Source organism: Heptranchias perlo, chromosome 19 (genome assembly GCF_035084215.1).
Source record: "Heptranchias perlo isolate sHepPer1 chromosome 19, sHepPer1.hap1, whole genome shotgun sequence".
NCBI lineage: Eukaryota > Metazoa > Chordata > Chondrichthyes > Hexanchiformes > Hexanchidae > Heptranchias > Heptranchias perlo.
The window spans coordinates 6,125,739-6,139,486 of NC_090343.1; the positions used below are offsets into that span (position 1 = coordinate 6,125,739).

The 13,748-nt window shown below is 43.6% G+C and overlaps 1 protein-coding gene across 1 annotated transcript in view; it reads right to left on the bottom strand.

Annotated features, from left to right (window-relative positions):
* Positions 1 to 10,076: 10,076 nt before the first annotated feature.
* Positions 10,077 to 13,748, bottom strand: part of uqcc1 (ubiquinol-cytochrome c reductase complex assembly factor 1) — an 86,469-nt gene continuing 82,797 nt past the window's right edge. The window contains exon 9 of the mRNA XM_068000227.1: positions 10,077 to 12,107. Coding sequence (XP_067856328.1) covers positions 11,973 to 12,107 — 135 coding nt within the window. The 3' untranslated portion in view covers positions 10,077 to 11,972. The remainder of the gene's footprint in view (positions 12,108 to 13,748) is intronic.

The window sequence follows — 13,748 nt, forward strand, 5'->3', positions numbered from 1 at the left end:
AGGACCACCGAATATACAAACGGCCAGAACACAAAACAGAGAGAGGGAGAAACATCCGAAAGGAAGAGAAAGACAGAAAATGACCTCAACCGGGATCTTGGGTTCATGTCACGCTACATGTAACCCCACCAGCGAATAAAAGTTATCTGTTTTTAATACAACGGGTCATTCTCTGTCTTCCTCTTCCTTTCGGATGTTTCTCCCTCTCTCTCTCTGTTTTGTGTTCTGGCCGTTTGTATTTTCGGTGGTCCTGTAGGTAACACCTCTCTGTCTGAACACTTTGATTGCCTTGACAATGGGCAGTTGGAAAGATAATTTGTAATCACCAGGTATTGTTCTCTGAATATAAATGCGAAACGTTCAAGGATTTCCTGACATTCACCTGACGAAGGAGGAAGCCTCCGAAAGCTTGTGATTTCCAAATAAAATTGTTGGACTATAACCTGGTGTTGTAAGATTGTTTACATTTGTTAACCCCAGTTCATCACCGGCATCTCCACATCACACCTACACCTGTTGCCTGCCGACCAACCAGATCTGAACATAACTATCCAATACACTTTAGAGGACTGTCCTCAGTGTTCCTCCAATTCTGGCATCTTGCGCATCGCCCCCCACTTTCTTTGCCCCTACCATTGGCAGCCGTGCCTTCAGCCGTCCAGGTCCTAAGCTCTGGAATTTCCTCCCTAAACCTCTCCTCCTTTAAGACCCTCATTAAAACTACCTCTTTGACCAAGCTTTTGGTCATCTGCCCCAAAAAAAAAAAAAATCTCCTTCTTTGGCTCGGTGTCAATTTTGTTTGATAATCACTCCTGTGAAGCACTTTGGGACGTTTTACTATGTTAAAGGCACTATATAAAAGCCAATTGTCGTTGTAGTGATTACGATCCTGGTCTAGCAACCCAGAGGTCATGAGGTCAAATTCCACCATGGCATGATGTGGAGATGCCGGTGATGGACTGGGGTTGACAATTGTAAACAATTTTACAACACCAAGTTATAGTCCAACAAATTTATTTTAAATTAAATTCCACAAGCTTTCGGAGGCTTCCTCCTTCGTCGGAATTTCCACCATCCGCCCAACGAAGGAGGAAGCCTCCGAAAGCTTGTGGAATTTAATTTAAAATAAATTTGTTGGACTATAACTTGGTGTTGTAAAATTGTTTACAATTGTCCACCATGGCAAGTTGTGAGACTGAATTCAGTTGGTGGGTGAGTGATCCTAATCTCACTCTTCCCGAGTTCCCCACCATCATAGATGGCAGATACCAGTCAGTCCGGTTCACTCCACAAGACAGTAAGAAGCAGCTGAGTGCATTGGACACAGCGAAGGTCTTGGGTCCTGACAACATCCCAGCAGTAGTGCTGAAGACCTGTGCATTACAGCAAGTTGTCCCTTTGGAATTCAATGTAGGCAAATGTGAGGTCATTCACTTTGGATCAAAAAAGGATAGAACAGGGTACTTTCTAAATGGTAAAAAGTTAAAAACAGTGGATGTCCAAAGGGACTTGGGGGTTCAGGTACATAGATCATTGAAGTGTCATGAACAGGTGCAGAAAATAATCAATAAGGCGGATGGAATGCTGGCCTTTATATCTAGAGGACTAGAGTACAAGGGGGCAGAAGTTATGCTGCAGCTATACAAAACCCTGGTTAGACCGCACTTGGAGTCCTGTGAGCAGTTCTGGGCACCGCACCTTCGGAAGGACATATTGGCCTTGGAGGGAGTGCATTCAGCCACCGATCTTCGGGTAAGCATTCTCCAAGGCGGCCTTCGAGACACACGACAATGCAAAATCGTTGAGCAGAAATTGATAGCCAAGTTACGCACCCATGAGGACGGCCTCAACCGGGATCTTGGGTTCATGTCACGCTACACGTAACCCCACCAGCAGGAAAAAAAAGTTATCTGTTTTTAATACAACTGGACATTCTCTCTCTCTCTGCCTTTCGGGTCTCTTTCTCTCCTTGTCTGTGTAATTTGACCCATTGTGTATTCAGTATACTGGGACCTACTGTTTTCCGTGGCTAACCTGTCTGAACACCAACGACACCTTTGATTGGTGTGATGGTGTCCCAGCCTAATATAAGATATGCGATTTGAGAACCTCTCATTCACTCACTCACCTGACGAAGGAGATAATCTCCGAAAGCTTGTGATTTTCAAATAAAACTGTTGGACTATAACCTGGTGTTGTAAGATTTCTTACATTTGTCCACCCAGTCCATCACCGGCATCTCCACATCAAGCTTAATATCAAAGCACTTTTTGACAAAAGGAGCCCTCAGTACTGCACTTTCAGCATAGATTTTGTGTTCAAGTCTCTGGAGCAGGACATGAACCCATAACTTATTGACTTAGAGGTAAGAGTGCTACCTGCTGAGCCACAACTAAGGCCTGAATCACAACTGAAACAGGTCAAAGACGGTTGACGCAAACAGAATTGACTGCCATGAACCCTGTAGCTTGAAATTGGACAGGGGAGCTGCAGACAGACCCCATTAAAATTAACTAGGAATTTGTGAATTTTACAGATTTTTCTTTACCAATTAGAATCCCAAAATAGCAGCTTTTCTCAGGGCTTAAGATTTCGCAGCTGGGCTGACCCCTATTTGATCAATTAGAGTGCCCCATAGGGCTTGCTGAGGTGCAAAGGACAATAGAAGATGAACAGGTTGGTGAGTCACTAAGGTTGGATGGATACATGGTGGAAATCCTGCCAAAGTTGAGGGCGCTTTACCTTAACAGATACACAAGTATGTCGAACTCTCCAATTCATTCAGTGGCGTTCTTATTTCAATGTTGGCAAAAAGAGGGACGAACTTACCCACTGTAATAGTCACAGGTCCATCTCACTCTTAAATACTGACTGCAATGTTTTGGCAAAGGTACCCACATGGCGTATCTAGTCGGTGCTTTTGCTTATTATGGACCGTGATCAGACAGATTAATAAAAGGCTATGATTTCTCAAACATTCGGAGGAAATTTAAACAGGTATTTTCAGACTCCTAATACCATAGAATCACAGAATTATAAAGCACAGAAGGAGACCATTCGGACCATCGAGCCTGTGCCGGCTCTTGAAAGAGCTATCCAATTAATCCCATTCCCCTGTTTTTTCCCAATAACCCTGCAAATGTTTCCTTTTCAAGTATTTATCCAATTCCCTTTTGAAAGTTATTATTGAATCTGCTTCCACCGCCCTTTCAGGCAGCGCATTCCAGATCGTAACAACTCACTGCGTGAAAAAAAATGCTCCTCATCTCCCCTCTGGTTCTTTTGCCAATTATCTTAAATCTGTGTCCTCTGGTTACTGACCCTTTTGTCATTGGAAACAGTTTCTCTTTATTTACTCTATCAAAACTCTTCACATAGTAAGTACCCTACCACGGGCCTCTTGTTGGAAGCTGAGAATGTTTTCGACAAGGGGGAGTGGAGGTACCTGTTCTATACCAGGTTTCATCCAGTGGACAAGAACTCTGCACATGGCCCCTCAACTTCAATTTCATTAACCAATGGTTGCCATAGGAAGGAGTCTTGCCTCCAAGGTTAAGGCGCAAAGATTGGAAGATTTGCTTGTACACGGAAAAGAAAAAGAAATACTTGCACTTATATATATCGCCTATCACAATCTCAGGACGTCCCAAAGCGCTTTACTGCCAATGAAGTATTTTTTGAATAAGTGTAGTCACTGTTGCAATGGAGTTACTGTTGTAATATAGGTACAGGACTGCAGCCTTTGTCTATATTATTACAAAATTCACATTCCTAACAGTACCCTTATTCATATTTTGTGGCAATGCTCTAAAAGCTCCTCCTTCTGAGGAGCTGTGGTTGGTACCATAGCCAGGCAGGGAGTGCCCCTTTTGATAATGATCCTAAAGTAAGTTTGTTGGGATTTATATTGGAGGTGAAAGCTCCACAGTGTTTGCGCAGAACGATACTGTTGTTGGTGATGAAGAGGTTCGTTGTCATTGCATGGCACTCAAAGGAGCCCACCTACATCATCCCACTGGGTAACTACGCCCCTCGGGAACACGAATCTGGAGAGACTGTCATGCGGGGAAGATAGAACCAGATTTGGGGAAGGGCTGAGCAGGCCCTTGGAGCAGAGGGTCAAGGGGTGGAACTTCCTGCTGTGTATTTGTCCAGGATTCAAACTCTCGGTTGGAGATCAAGGGGCAGGAGGGTGCTACGATGGGAGATGCTCCCAGGCTGCAGCAGAGCACAGTGTTTCCTCCTTTCACTCGCTGCCTCTTTCACATTTCTGTTTGATGAGTTTATTAGAGATGGAGGAGAATAATTAAGGGCTCTGTGGAATATGTGTACCACACTTTACAATGTCACTTTGGATATTTTTATTGTAAAACACTTCTGATTGTGTTTAATTTTTAAAAAAAATAACATAAACCAAATTGTGCACCTAAACCAGATCTCCTGCCAGGGTCCCCTAGTGGAGAAGACAACGTTAGGGAATTGTTAGATGCAAAAAGACCAAGGTCCATCTGGTTCGCCTTCTACCATCCTGGTAGCCGCATGATACGACGTTAATGGAGTTGTTGACTAATCACAGCAATCAATCTCCATCAATTAGTCTCCAACAGACCCAGACATGAGGTGAGGAAAACCCCCAGTGGTGGAGAGCTTTGGGAACCATAGGTCCAAAGTCACCGGATCCCCCCAATCATGCTACAGTTACCACGTCATGTCTCAAATTACTCATATACTGTATCCCAAAATATTATTTTCTGAAAGAAATCTATCTAATTTGCATTTGAATGAACCAACACTAACTGCTTCCACCATCTCCCCAGGGAGCCTGTTCCATAGATTGACCACTTGCTCCCTGAAGTATTGTTTCCGCAGATGAGTTTTGAATTCACCCTCCTTCAAGCACAGGCCGTGTCCTCTGGTTCTACTGGTCTGGACAAGGTGAAAGAGCTTTTCATGATCTACATTATCAGTATGTTGATGACATACTGGCCTGTTTGGCACCATCTTTGCTCCCATTTCTCCAAAGCCATATTCACCCACACTGCACAACCGTCTTGCTGAAACTAGCTCTGCAGCACTGTTCTTCACCCATATCCTACTGTTATTTCACACTCCACGGCTGGATTCTCACACTTTTCACTATTTATAGTGGACTAGCGGCTTTTTAGCTGTTCCGGAACTATGGAAAGATAATTTCTGCAGAGCTGACGCATGACTGAGTGGTACTTTATCAACGCTTATGAATTTGCATCTTTTACACTTGGCACTTGGAGAGTACAGATCCGGAACCAGACCGATTGTTTAGTTAATTATTTTGCATTACTATAGTTGAACATTATTAAAATAAATAAATACTCCGTGCTGTGTGTGTGTATACACCCAGTGTGCCCCGCAGCTTGATATTATCCAGGATTCATGACTTTCTTTCCGGCTGCACCTGAAAATCTGGTCTCAATGTTGAGAGACCCTCGAACAAGGACAATTGGAGGGTACTCACGTTTGAGGATCGGGGACGTGGCCAGATATGCGGGCGGAAGGTTTGATGGACGGACGTAAAAGATTGAGGAGACTTAAGCGTATTGTAGTTACGAGCTTAACTGACTTATGCCAAAAAATTCCATCGTGTTTGTATGTAATTCCTTTACCACTTTTTTTTAAAACAAAGATGTCAACAAAATAAAAACCTCTTAAGAATTTAAACAACCGATTCTCGGCCTTTTAATCCTTTCCCAACAGATTTATTCAAGGGCACATTTTAACAAGAAGATGCAACCAAACTGCAACAATAATTGTGGCAATAAACAATTTGCAATCACTGCAAAATTCATAGCAGTTAGCTATCCACCAAGTATTACTATAAAGTGCACACTGTTGTACATACAAGTATGTACAATAAACGTGCAAAGACAACTAACTGCTTAAACTAATGCGAGGTAAACAGGTTGAAAAAGGAGAGATGAGGCTAATGAATGGGTGAAGTCTGTAATCAGATTAATTTCTTTTCAAGCTAAATTCCCTCAGAACACTGTTAATTGATGGTTTAATTTTTTAATTAATTGCCCCTTTTAAACAGGGGAAAAAATATAATTAATTGCTCAGTCATATCCGAATCATGTAGCTTCAAGTACTTCCCCATTCGGTGCCAGATTTGTGGACTCGACGTAAGAATGTATACCAGAGAAAGAGACCACTGAAAGTTTGAATAATACCGTAAGCTCTCTCTCATATTACTAAACCATGTTCATGACCAGGTATCTATCCAGTTCCCCTTTGAACTTCCTAGCAGGACCTGCCCCCTAAATCGGTTCCGTATATTCACCATCCTCTGTGTAGTTAAATCTAAACAGTCTGTTTACCTTTTCTCTTTTGAGTTGAAGTCTGTTCCCTTGTAAAGTTTCTGGTTATGTCAGTGGTATTATTAGGGTCTATGCCAACTGAATATCCACCTCCATCAAATCCCCACTGAACCTTTTTTCCCTATGTAAACATTCCCAACCTCTCCTCGTAGCTAAGGTGCCAATTCTAAGTCAATTTAGTTGACTTCTGCTGTGCCCTCTCAAATACCAGGGTGTTCTTGCTGTAGCACAGTGACCAGAACCCCCTACCCCTTGTGGTTATACACACGCCTTGTTCATATAACATAACATTTGAAAAAGTTCAGTTAAGATTCGGTTGTAATGACACATCTCAGTGGTGCATTCTGCTCTCTGTTCCCCTGACTCTGGTCTCTTGTGCACCCCTCCCCCCCCCCTCTCTTCGCCCCACCATTGGTGACTGTGCCTTTAGCTGCCTAAGGTCCCATGCTCTGGAATTCCCTCCCTAAACCTCTCCACCTCCCATTCCCACTTTCACAGATGGTTTAGAGACACTGAATTGTGAGAAAGAAGCAGATTAATTGTTTTCTGTTCTCAACGTCAAAGCATTTCACTCTGTCAACGAAATAGTTTGTTTTTTTTCTTTGCTGATTAAATTTGGGGCCATCACATCACAACAGCTATAACCAGGCAAGGGATTAACTAATTAACGCAAGTGTGATGTGCCTAAACCAAGTGTTTGGGTTTATTAAGGTGTCTGCCTCTTGAAGCCACTGGGGATTTATGGAAGCAATCTAGCCCCTTCTACTGGCAGAAATCACATACTGCATCACTTACCATATGGAATACATTCCCGATGATCAGTCAGTATTAGGTTTGCGTTGGTCCAAAACCCTTTTCCCCTCCCATAAATAAAAGGCAGAATGGAGTGGGATAAATTAAATTTTCAATTTCCCATGGCAAGTGGAACAAAATCGGGTTTTTAAAAACAGAATCAGTCATTTTTCTAGAGGGGGAGAAGTACATTTCTACCCTACTGGAAAATGACTTTCAATTCTTTCTGAAATGGTGATTCATAAGGGCAATCAATTGGACTGTCTAAACTTTAAAAAAAGCTGCCTGATTCATGGGCTCCTTTGGTTCTCAGACAGGCTGCTAGATGTGGTTCGCAACTGAGGAGGAACGAGAAGTGGAGTATTGAGTTTTGTGCTGCAGTAGAAGCTCAGTACAGTACTGAGGGAGTGCTGCACTATCAGAGGTGCCGGCTTTTGGGTGAGACGTTAAACCGGTCTGCCCTCTCAGGTGGACGTAAAAGATCCCACGGCACTATTTTGAAGGGCAGGGGAGTTCTCCTCGGTGTCCTGGCCAATATTTATCCCTCAACCAACATATGTAAAAGCAGATTATCTGGTCATAAGTGTATTGCTGTTTGTGGGAGCTTGCTGTGTGCAAATTGGCTGCCACATTTCCTACATTACAACAGTGACTACTTCAAAAGTACTTCATTGGCTGTAAAGCATTTTGGGACGTCCTGAGGTTGTGAAAGGTTCTATATAAATGCAAGTTCTTTCTTCTAACTGAACAAACACACAAAGAACACACCCACTGTCATTTAGAGCAGACCAACTTCATTGCTTCGAAACATGTTTGGTGCAACTCACCCCAAACTCCTGGATTTTCACAGCAACACCTACTAAGAGACAGAAAACCAGTCTGGCCTCATTACTGTCTTGGCGTGCTCTGGGTGTGTCAAAATCACACAACATGGAGTATTCAGCCTATTCGAAGAGGGTGAGAAAGAAATGTGGTAATAACAGAAACTGCTGGAAATGCACAGGTCAGTGAACACCTTATAAAAATAAGACTTGCATTTATATATCACTTCATTGCATCTTTCAGATACAGCTCAAAACCCTTTATTAGTTATTTGAAGTACAATGACTGATGTTATGTAAGCAGGCACAGCAGCATACCGCAGTGAGATGAATGGCCAGTTAATCTGGTTCTGGTGTTGGTTGAGTGAGGAATGTTGGCCAAGTGTCAAAGGATCTTTACTGTCCACCCGAACCACCAGAGGAAGCATCGGTTTAACACCTCGCCTAAAGGATAGGATCCCCCTGATAACGCAGCACCTCTCAATGCTGCACAGGAATGTCAATCTGGATTATGTCCTGGAGTGGGGCTCAAACCCACAACCTCAGATGTGGGAATGCTTAAAATTGAGCCAAACTAACGATGTCTGTGCTGGATACTTCCGTCAGTAGGGGACTGGATGAGTTTCGGTTATGGGTTACACCCAAAATGTTAATCTAATCAGGTCAACTGTGTGCTCTCATCTGAATAATATCCACCTGCATAGGGAGATAGGGCCTTAGCTTGACGTCTCATCCAAAGGACAGTGCAAAAATCCCACAAATACTATAGTGGGGCTGCTAGCTTAGGTGACATGCTGAGGTCTTGATCTGAGGCTGAACCCACAACTGTCCAATGCAGAGGCAAGAGTGTTACCAACTGAGCCAAACAAACGCATCCTTTCCAGAGGGAGCTTAGAAAATTAGCTTTGCGCACTTCAATTCAAGTTTGTCTAAGATCGAAAGAGACAACAAAATGGCCAGTTTATACTTTTAGACAAGTGCGCTTGAATATTTATGAAGCTGTTTAGAGTGACTTTAACAAGATGGTCAGTAGAATTTCAGTAAATTATATTCAATCTACACAGTGGAAAGCTCAGCGGTATAGATTCTCTTTCCATAGTGTGCGGCTGGACAGAGTATTTTCAGCTGTATGACACTAACATGAAGTACTGGTGGTTACAGGTCTGTTACCAGCAGTGGTAGGAGCCATCTGAATGATGAATTAAGAGTAATCACACAAGAATATCATTCAAGTTTACAGGTTTCAGTCTGATTTTTTTTTATTGCATATTGAAACTGGCATGAAAATTCGCCCGGAGTGAAAAATAAATGTTCAATAAATTAAGTACGTAGATGTGGGATTATTCTCTTAAGCAACAAACAGCAGAGCCCTCCTTATGGTGCAATGATGGATTCAACATTACATTACGTAAGTTCAATGGTCACACGGTATATGCTGGATACTCCCACCAGCAGGAGGCAGAGTGGCTCAGTACAAGAAAGACGTGCATTTATATAGTGCCTTTCATGACCTCAGGACGTCCCAGTGTGCTTTACAGCCAATAAAGTACTTTTGAAGTGTAGTCACTGTTGCAATGTAGGAAACACGGCAGCCAATTTGTGCACAGCAAGGTCCCACAAACAGCAATGTGATAATGACCAGATAATCTGTTTTTAGTGTTGTTGATTAAAGGATAAATATTGACCAGGACATCGGGGAGAAGTCCCCTGCTCATCTTCGAAATAGTGCCATGGGATCTTTTACATCCACCTGAGGGGGCAGACGGGGGCCTTGCTTTAACATCTCATCCGAAAGACGCCACCATCCAACAGTGCAGCACGCCCCCAGTATCGTACTGGAGTATCAACCTGGATTATGTATCAGGCCTCTGGAGTCAGACTTGAACCCACCTGACAGTCTACCTCAGAGGTAATAGTGCTACCCACTGAGCCACAGCTGACACCTACTGGTGGGAGTGAGAGAGGTTAAAGCATACCACCCAAAGTCATTGCTTCAGATTTTTTTTTCTAATTTCAGCCCCAGAACCTTCTGCAGCAAATCTGGCTAAATTTGGCTCCTGTATCCTCAAACCCACCAGTGTAGAGTGAAGTGAAGAGGCTGACAAAAGTACAGACTGCAGGTGTTCACAGAGAACTTTAATTACCACAGGGTACAGTACAAACAGGAACCATGATTTTAAAATGTGAGCTGAACATTTATACAGTAAAACAAATGTTACAGGATACCAAACCGTAACAAAATCCCTACAGGATTTGCAATCTTCCCGGCTGAACTGTTTTAATTTGAAGAATTTCCAAAATATATATTATTTTTTTATATAGGATTGATGTTTAGGTAAGAAACATTCCCCAGCTAACTTTGTATAAATCAGGGACCTTCTCATCTACTTGGTTCAGTTACGTAAGAGACAATGGATTATGAGCCATCAGAGCACACTGTACTATCAGTTCACAGAGATTCCCACCTCCTGCACAATGAATTCAAAGTGGACAGAGTATAGAAAACCCACCGAGACAGCGAGAATACAGAGCACATTTCACAAGTGCGAAGTGGAGAATGAACGGTAAATGGGCAGCGATTAGAATGCAGCAACTCTCACAATGCAGCAACCCAACCAAGGAGTTTGGACAATGTGAAGTGCAAGAGCAAAGCAAGACAGACTTACAATCTGACCCATCTAATTAAGTTATGGTCTGAAGTTTGAAGTCAGTTCAAGTATTTTTTTTAAAACGTATACATTGAACTCTGGGAGTGAGTGCATTTAATTCAGCTTTAGGCTCTTTTGTGAAACGACAGTGACGGCCCATTGTGCTTTCTAAGAGGTAAGAGCGAACTTGCATTTATATGGTGCCTTTCGTGATCTCAGTGCCCACACTGAATGATCGCCTGTAACGTCATTACCGCAAATCAAGACAGAAATAATCTGCGGTCGATCGGAAGGCTCCAAAGCTGCCACACGGCAGTCCAGCAACACATCGATCCCGTGACAGTGAGAAAAAAAAAACTTTACTGGTTTTCCGTGACTAAAACGAACTTGCTGGGACACTGTGGATTCCTTGTACAAAACGTGCCCCTTTTGAGTTTGTTCTTCCTGTGATTTAAAATTTCATCAATGAGGGTACGCAAGGAAAAATAAAAACTACAGGGCAACCCCACAAGTGTACGTCTAAAAGAAAGAGATAGACTTGCATTTATGTAGTGCCTTTCACCACCTTGGGCTGTCCCAAAGCGCTTAACAGCCACTGAAGAGCTTTTGAAGTGTAGTCACTGTTGTAATGTAAGATTAATTAATACCCTTTGTTCTATGGGCCTCAGAAGTCAATTCTTCATCCCCCACCTCAACTGCTGTTTATCTGTCTGCATCGCACACTTTTTCTACAATACCTTTGAACTTTGGGCTCATTAGATCAAAAAAAACACTGAGGCCTTGCGATTAGGTTATCAATTCTACTGAAAAAGAACAGTCCTCACTACAGCCCATCCGCCACTGACTAACTGCAGTTACCTGGAAACGCCCGAGGTGTCTCACCTCTAAAGCCCGGCTGCTATGACGCCCAGAGTTCACTTTCCAGTCATATTGGCCAAATGTATTTAAAATACTGTAAACGCCATCCCAAAGCCTTTAGGGAAGATCCCTTCAGTTAACCTGACGGTATCACAGAAAACCGTAGAAATGGAAAAAAAAAACCCACAATGCAGGGAAATAAAACTACTTTTGTTCAGACCTATACGTATATTTAGGTGGAACGGAAATGCTCTAAAGTGGGAAGGTGAGAGCATTCCAACACAAGATTATTTTCCTTGCAGATTGTGAGAGAGAGAGGAGGGGGGGGGGGCGGGGGGGAAGATATAACACCCAAGAATAAATGCAATGTTTTAAAAACCGGATTCATGGTGATCTCGAGTTTTTCCCGCTCAAACGTATATGATTGTCATTGAACGCTTCTGCGCCCGTCAGGATGCACATCTGGGAACTTTGGTTACGGGCGTGTGTAACATCTTTGCTCAGAGCCCCTCGTCGTTGTAGGCCGGGGAGATGGGCTTCACGATGCTCTGCGGGTTGTCCTCCAGCAGGGGTCGCCACTTCACTTCTCCGGTCAGCAGCAGATCCTCCCCGTTCACTGAATCCAGGTACTGGACCTGAAGTGAGAGAGACGTCAATCGGGGCAAACAAATGTTTATATTCATTACCCTCTTGGCAACACTTTACAGTGGAAGAATGCGTGAAGCAGCGCGCAGTCACTGACTGCTCCAGAATCCCTCCAGTCCGCGTGAAAGTCACAAAGGGAGACAATGTCCTACTAACGTGGCAACGCCTCGATTTCAAAATTCTCTTCCTTGTTTTCAAATCCCTCCGTGGCCTCGCCCCCTCCCTATCTCTGTAACCCCCTCCAGCCCTCCCGGATCTCTGCCCTCCTCCAATTCCGGCCTCTTGCGCATCCCCGATTTTAATCGTTCCGCCATTGGCGGCCGTGCCTTCAGCTGCCTAGGCCCCGAGCTCTGGAATTACCTCCCTAAACCTCTCCGTCCGTCTCTCCTTCTTTAAAATGCTCCTTAAAACCTTGACCAAGCTTTTGGTCACCTGTCCTATTATCTCCTTATGTGGCTCGGTGTTAAATTTTGATTGATATTCGCTCCTGTGAAGCGCCTTGGGACTTTTTACTACATTAAAGGCGCTGTATAAATGCAAGTTGTTGTAAGTCACTTTCCTGGCACTAATTCTGGCCAAATCCTTGATCAATTCTGTTTATCTGTCCACTGTCCAGATAGGATGGATCATCTTCCAGGTTATTTAGATTAAGATGTCTGCAATACTTTTTACTAAAAACATTTCACAAGGTCCGTCGGGAGAAGGCCCCTCAATTCATTAGATCCTCCCAGAAAACCAAGCCTACTGTCTCACCAGAATGTTACAGCGGGTAAGCCCAGTAACCTGGCCTCAGTCACCCTTCTTTCTGAACCTGCGCCTAAAGAAATACCCGTAGCCTCTTTTCCTGTCCTACAGCTTTAATGAATAAAACCTAAAAGCAGCTGCGGATGAAAAATATCAAGAGCGTGGAGGAAGAGTTGGGAGAAGGGATTAAGGTAGATAGCTCCAGTGGGGGAGCTAGTACAGCAAAAGATCAGCGGGCCGAATGACATACTTCTGCACTGAAATGTCTATGATTCTAAGAAAATGCTGGAAATACATAGCAGGTTAGGCAGCATCTTGGGTTAATGTTAACGTTTCAGATGGAGACCTTCAGTTCTGTCTCACACACAATTTTTTAGTTGTATGGCTTGTTTCCTATAGTGCCATAACTACAGTGCTTATACTTTCAAACTGAAGCCAATTCTAAGCACCTGTGTACAAACACAAGGATTTCAAGCTTTCCAGAGTTCAAAATAGTCAACTGAAGCCAAATGGCTGGGTATTCTGAGGCAAGTGACTCACCTCCTGACTCCCCAAAGCCTCTCCACCACCTACAAGGCACAAGTCAAGAGTGTGATGGAATACTCTCCACTTGCCTGGATGAGTGCAGCTCCAACAACACTCATCCAGGACAAAGTAGTCCACTTGATCGGCAGCTCATCCACCACCTCAAACAGCCACTCCCTCCACCATCCACAGGATGCACTGCAGCAACTCGCCAAGGTTTCTTCGACAGCACCTCCCAAACCCGCGACCTCTACCACCTAGAAGGACGAGGGCAGCAGGCACATGGGAACAACACCACCTGCACGTTGCCCTCCAAGTCACACGCCATCCCGACTTGGAAATATATCGCCGTTCCTTCATCG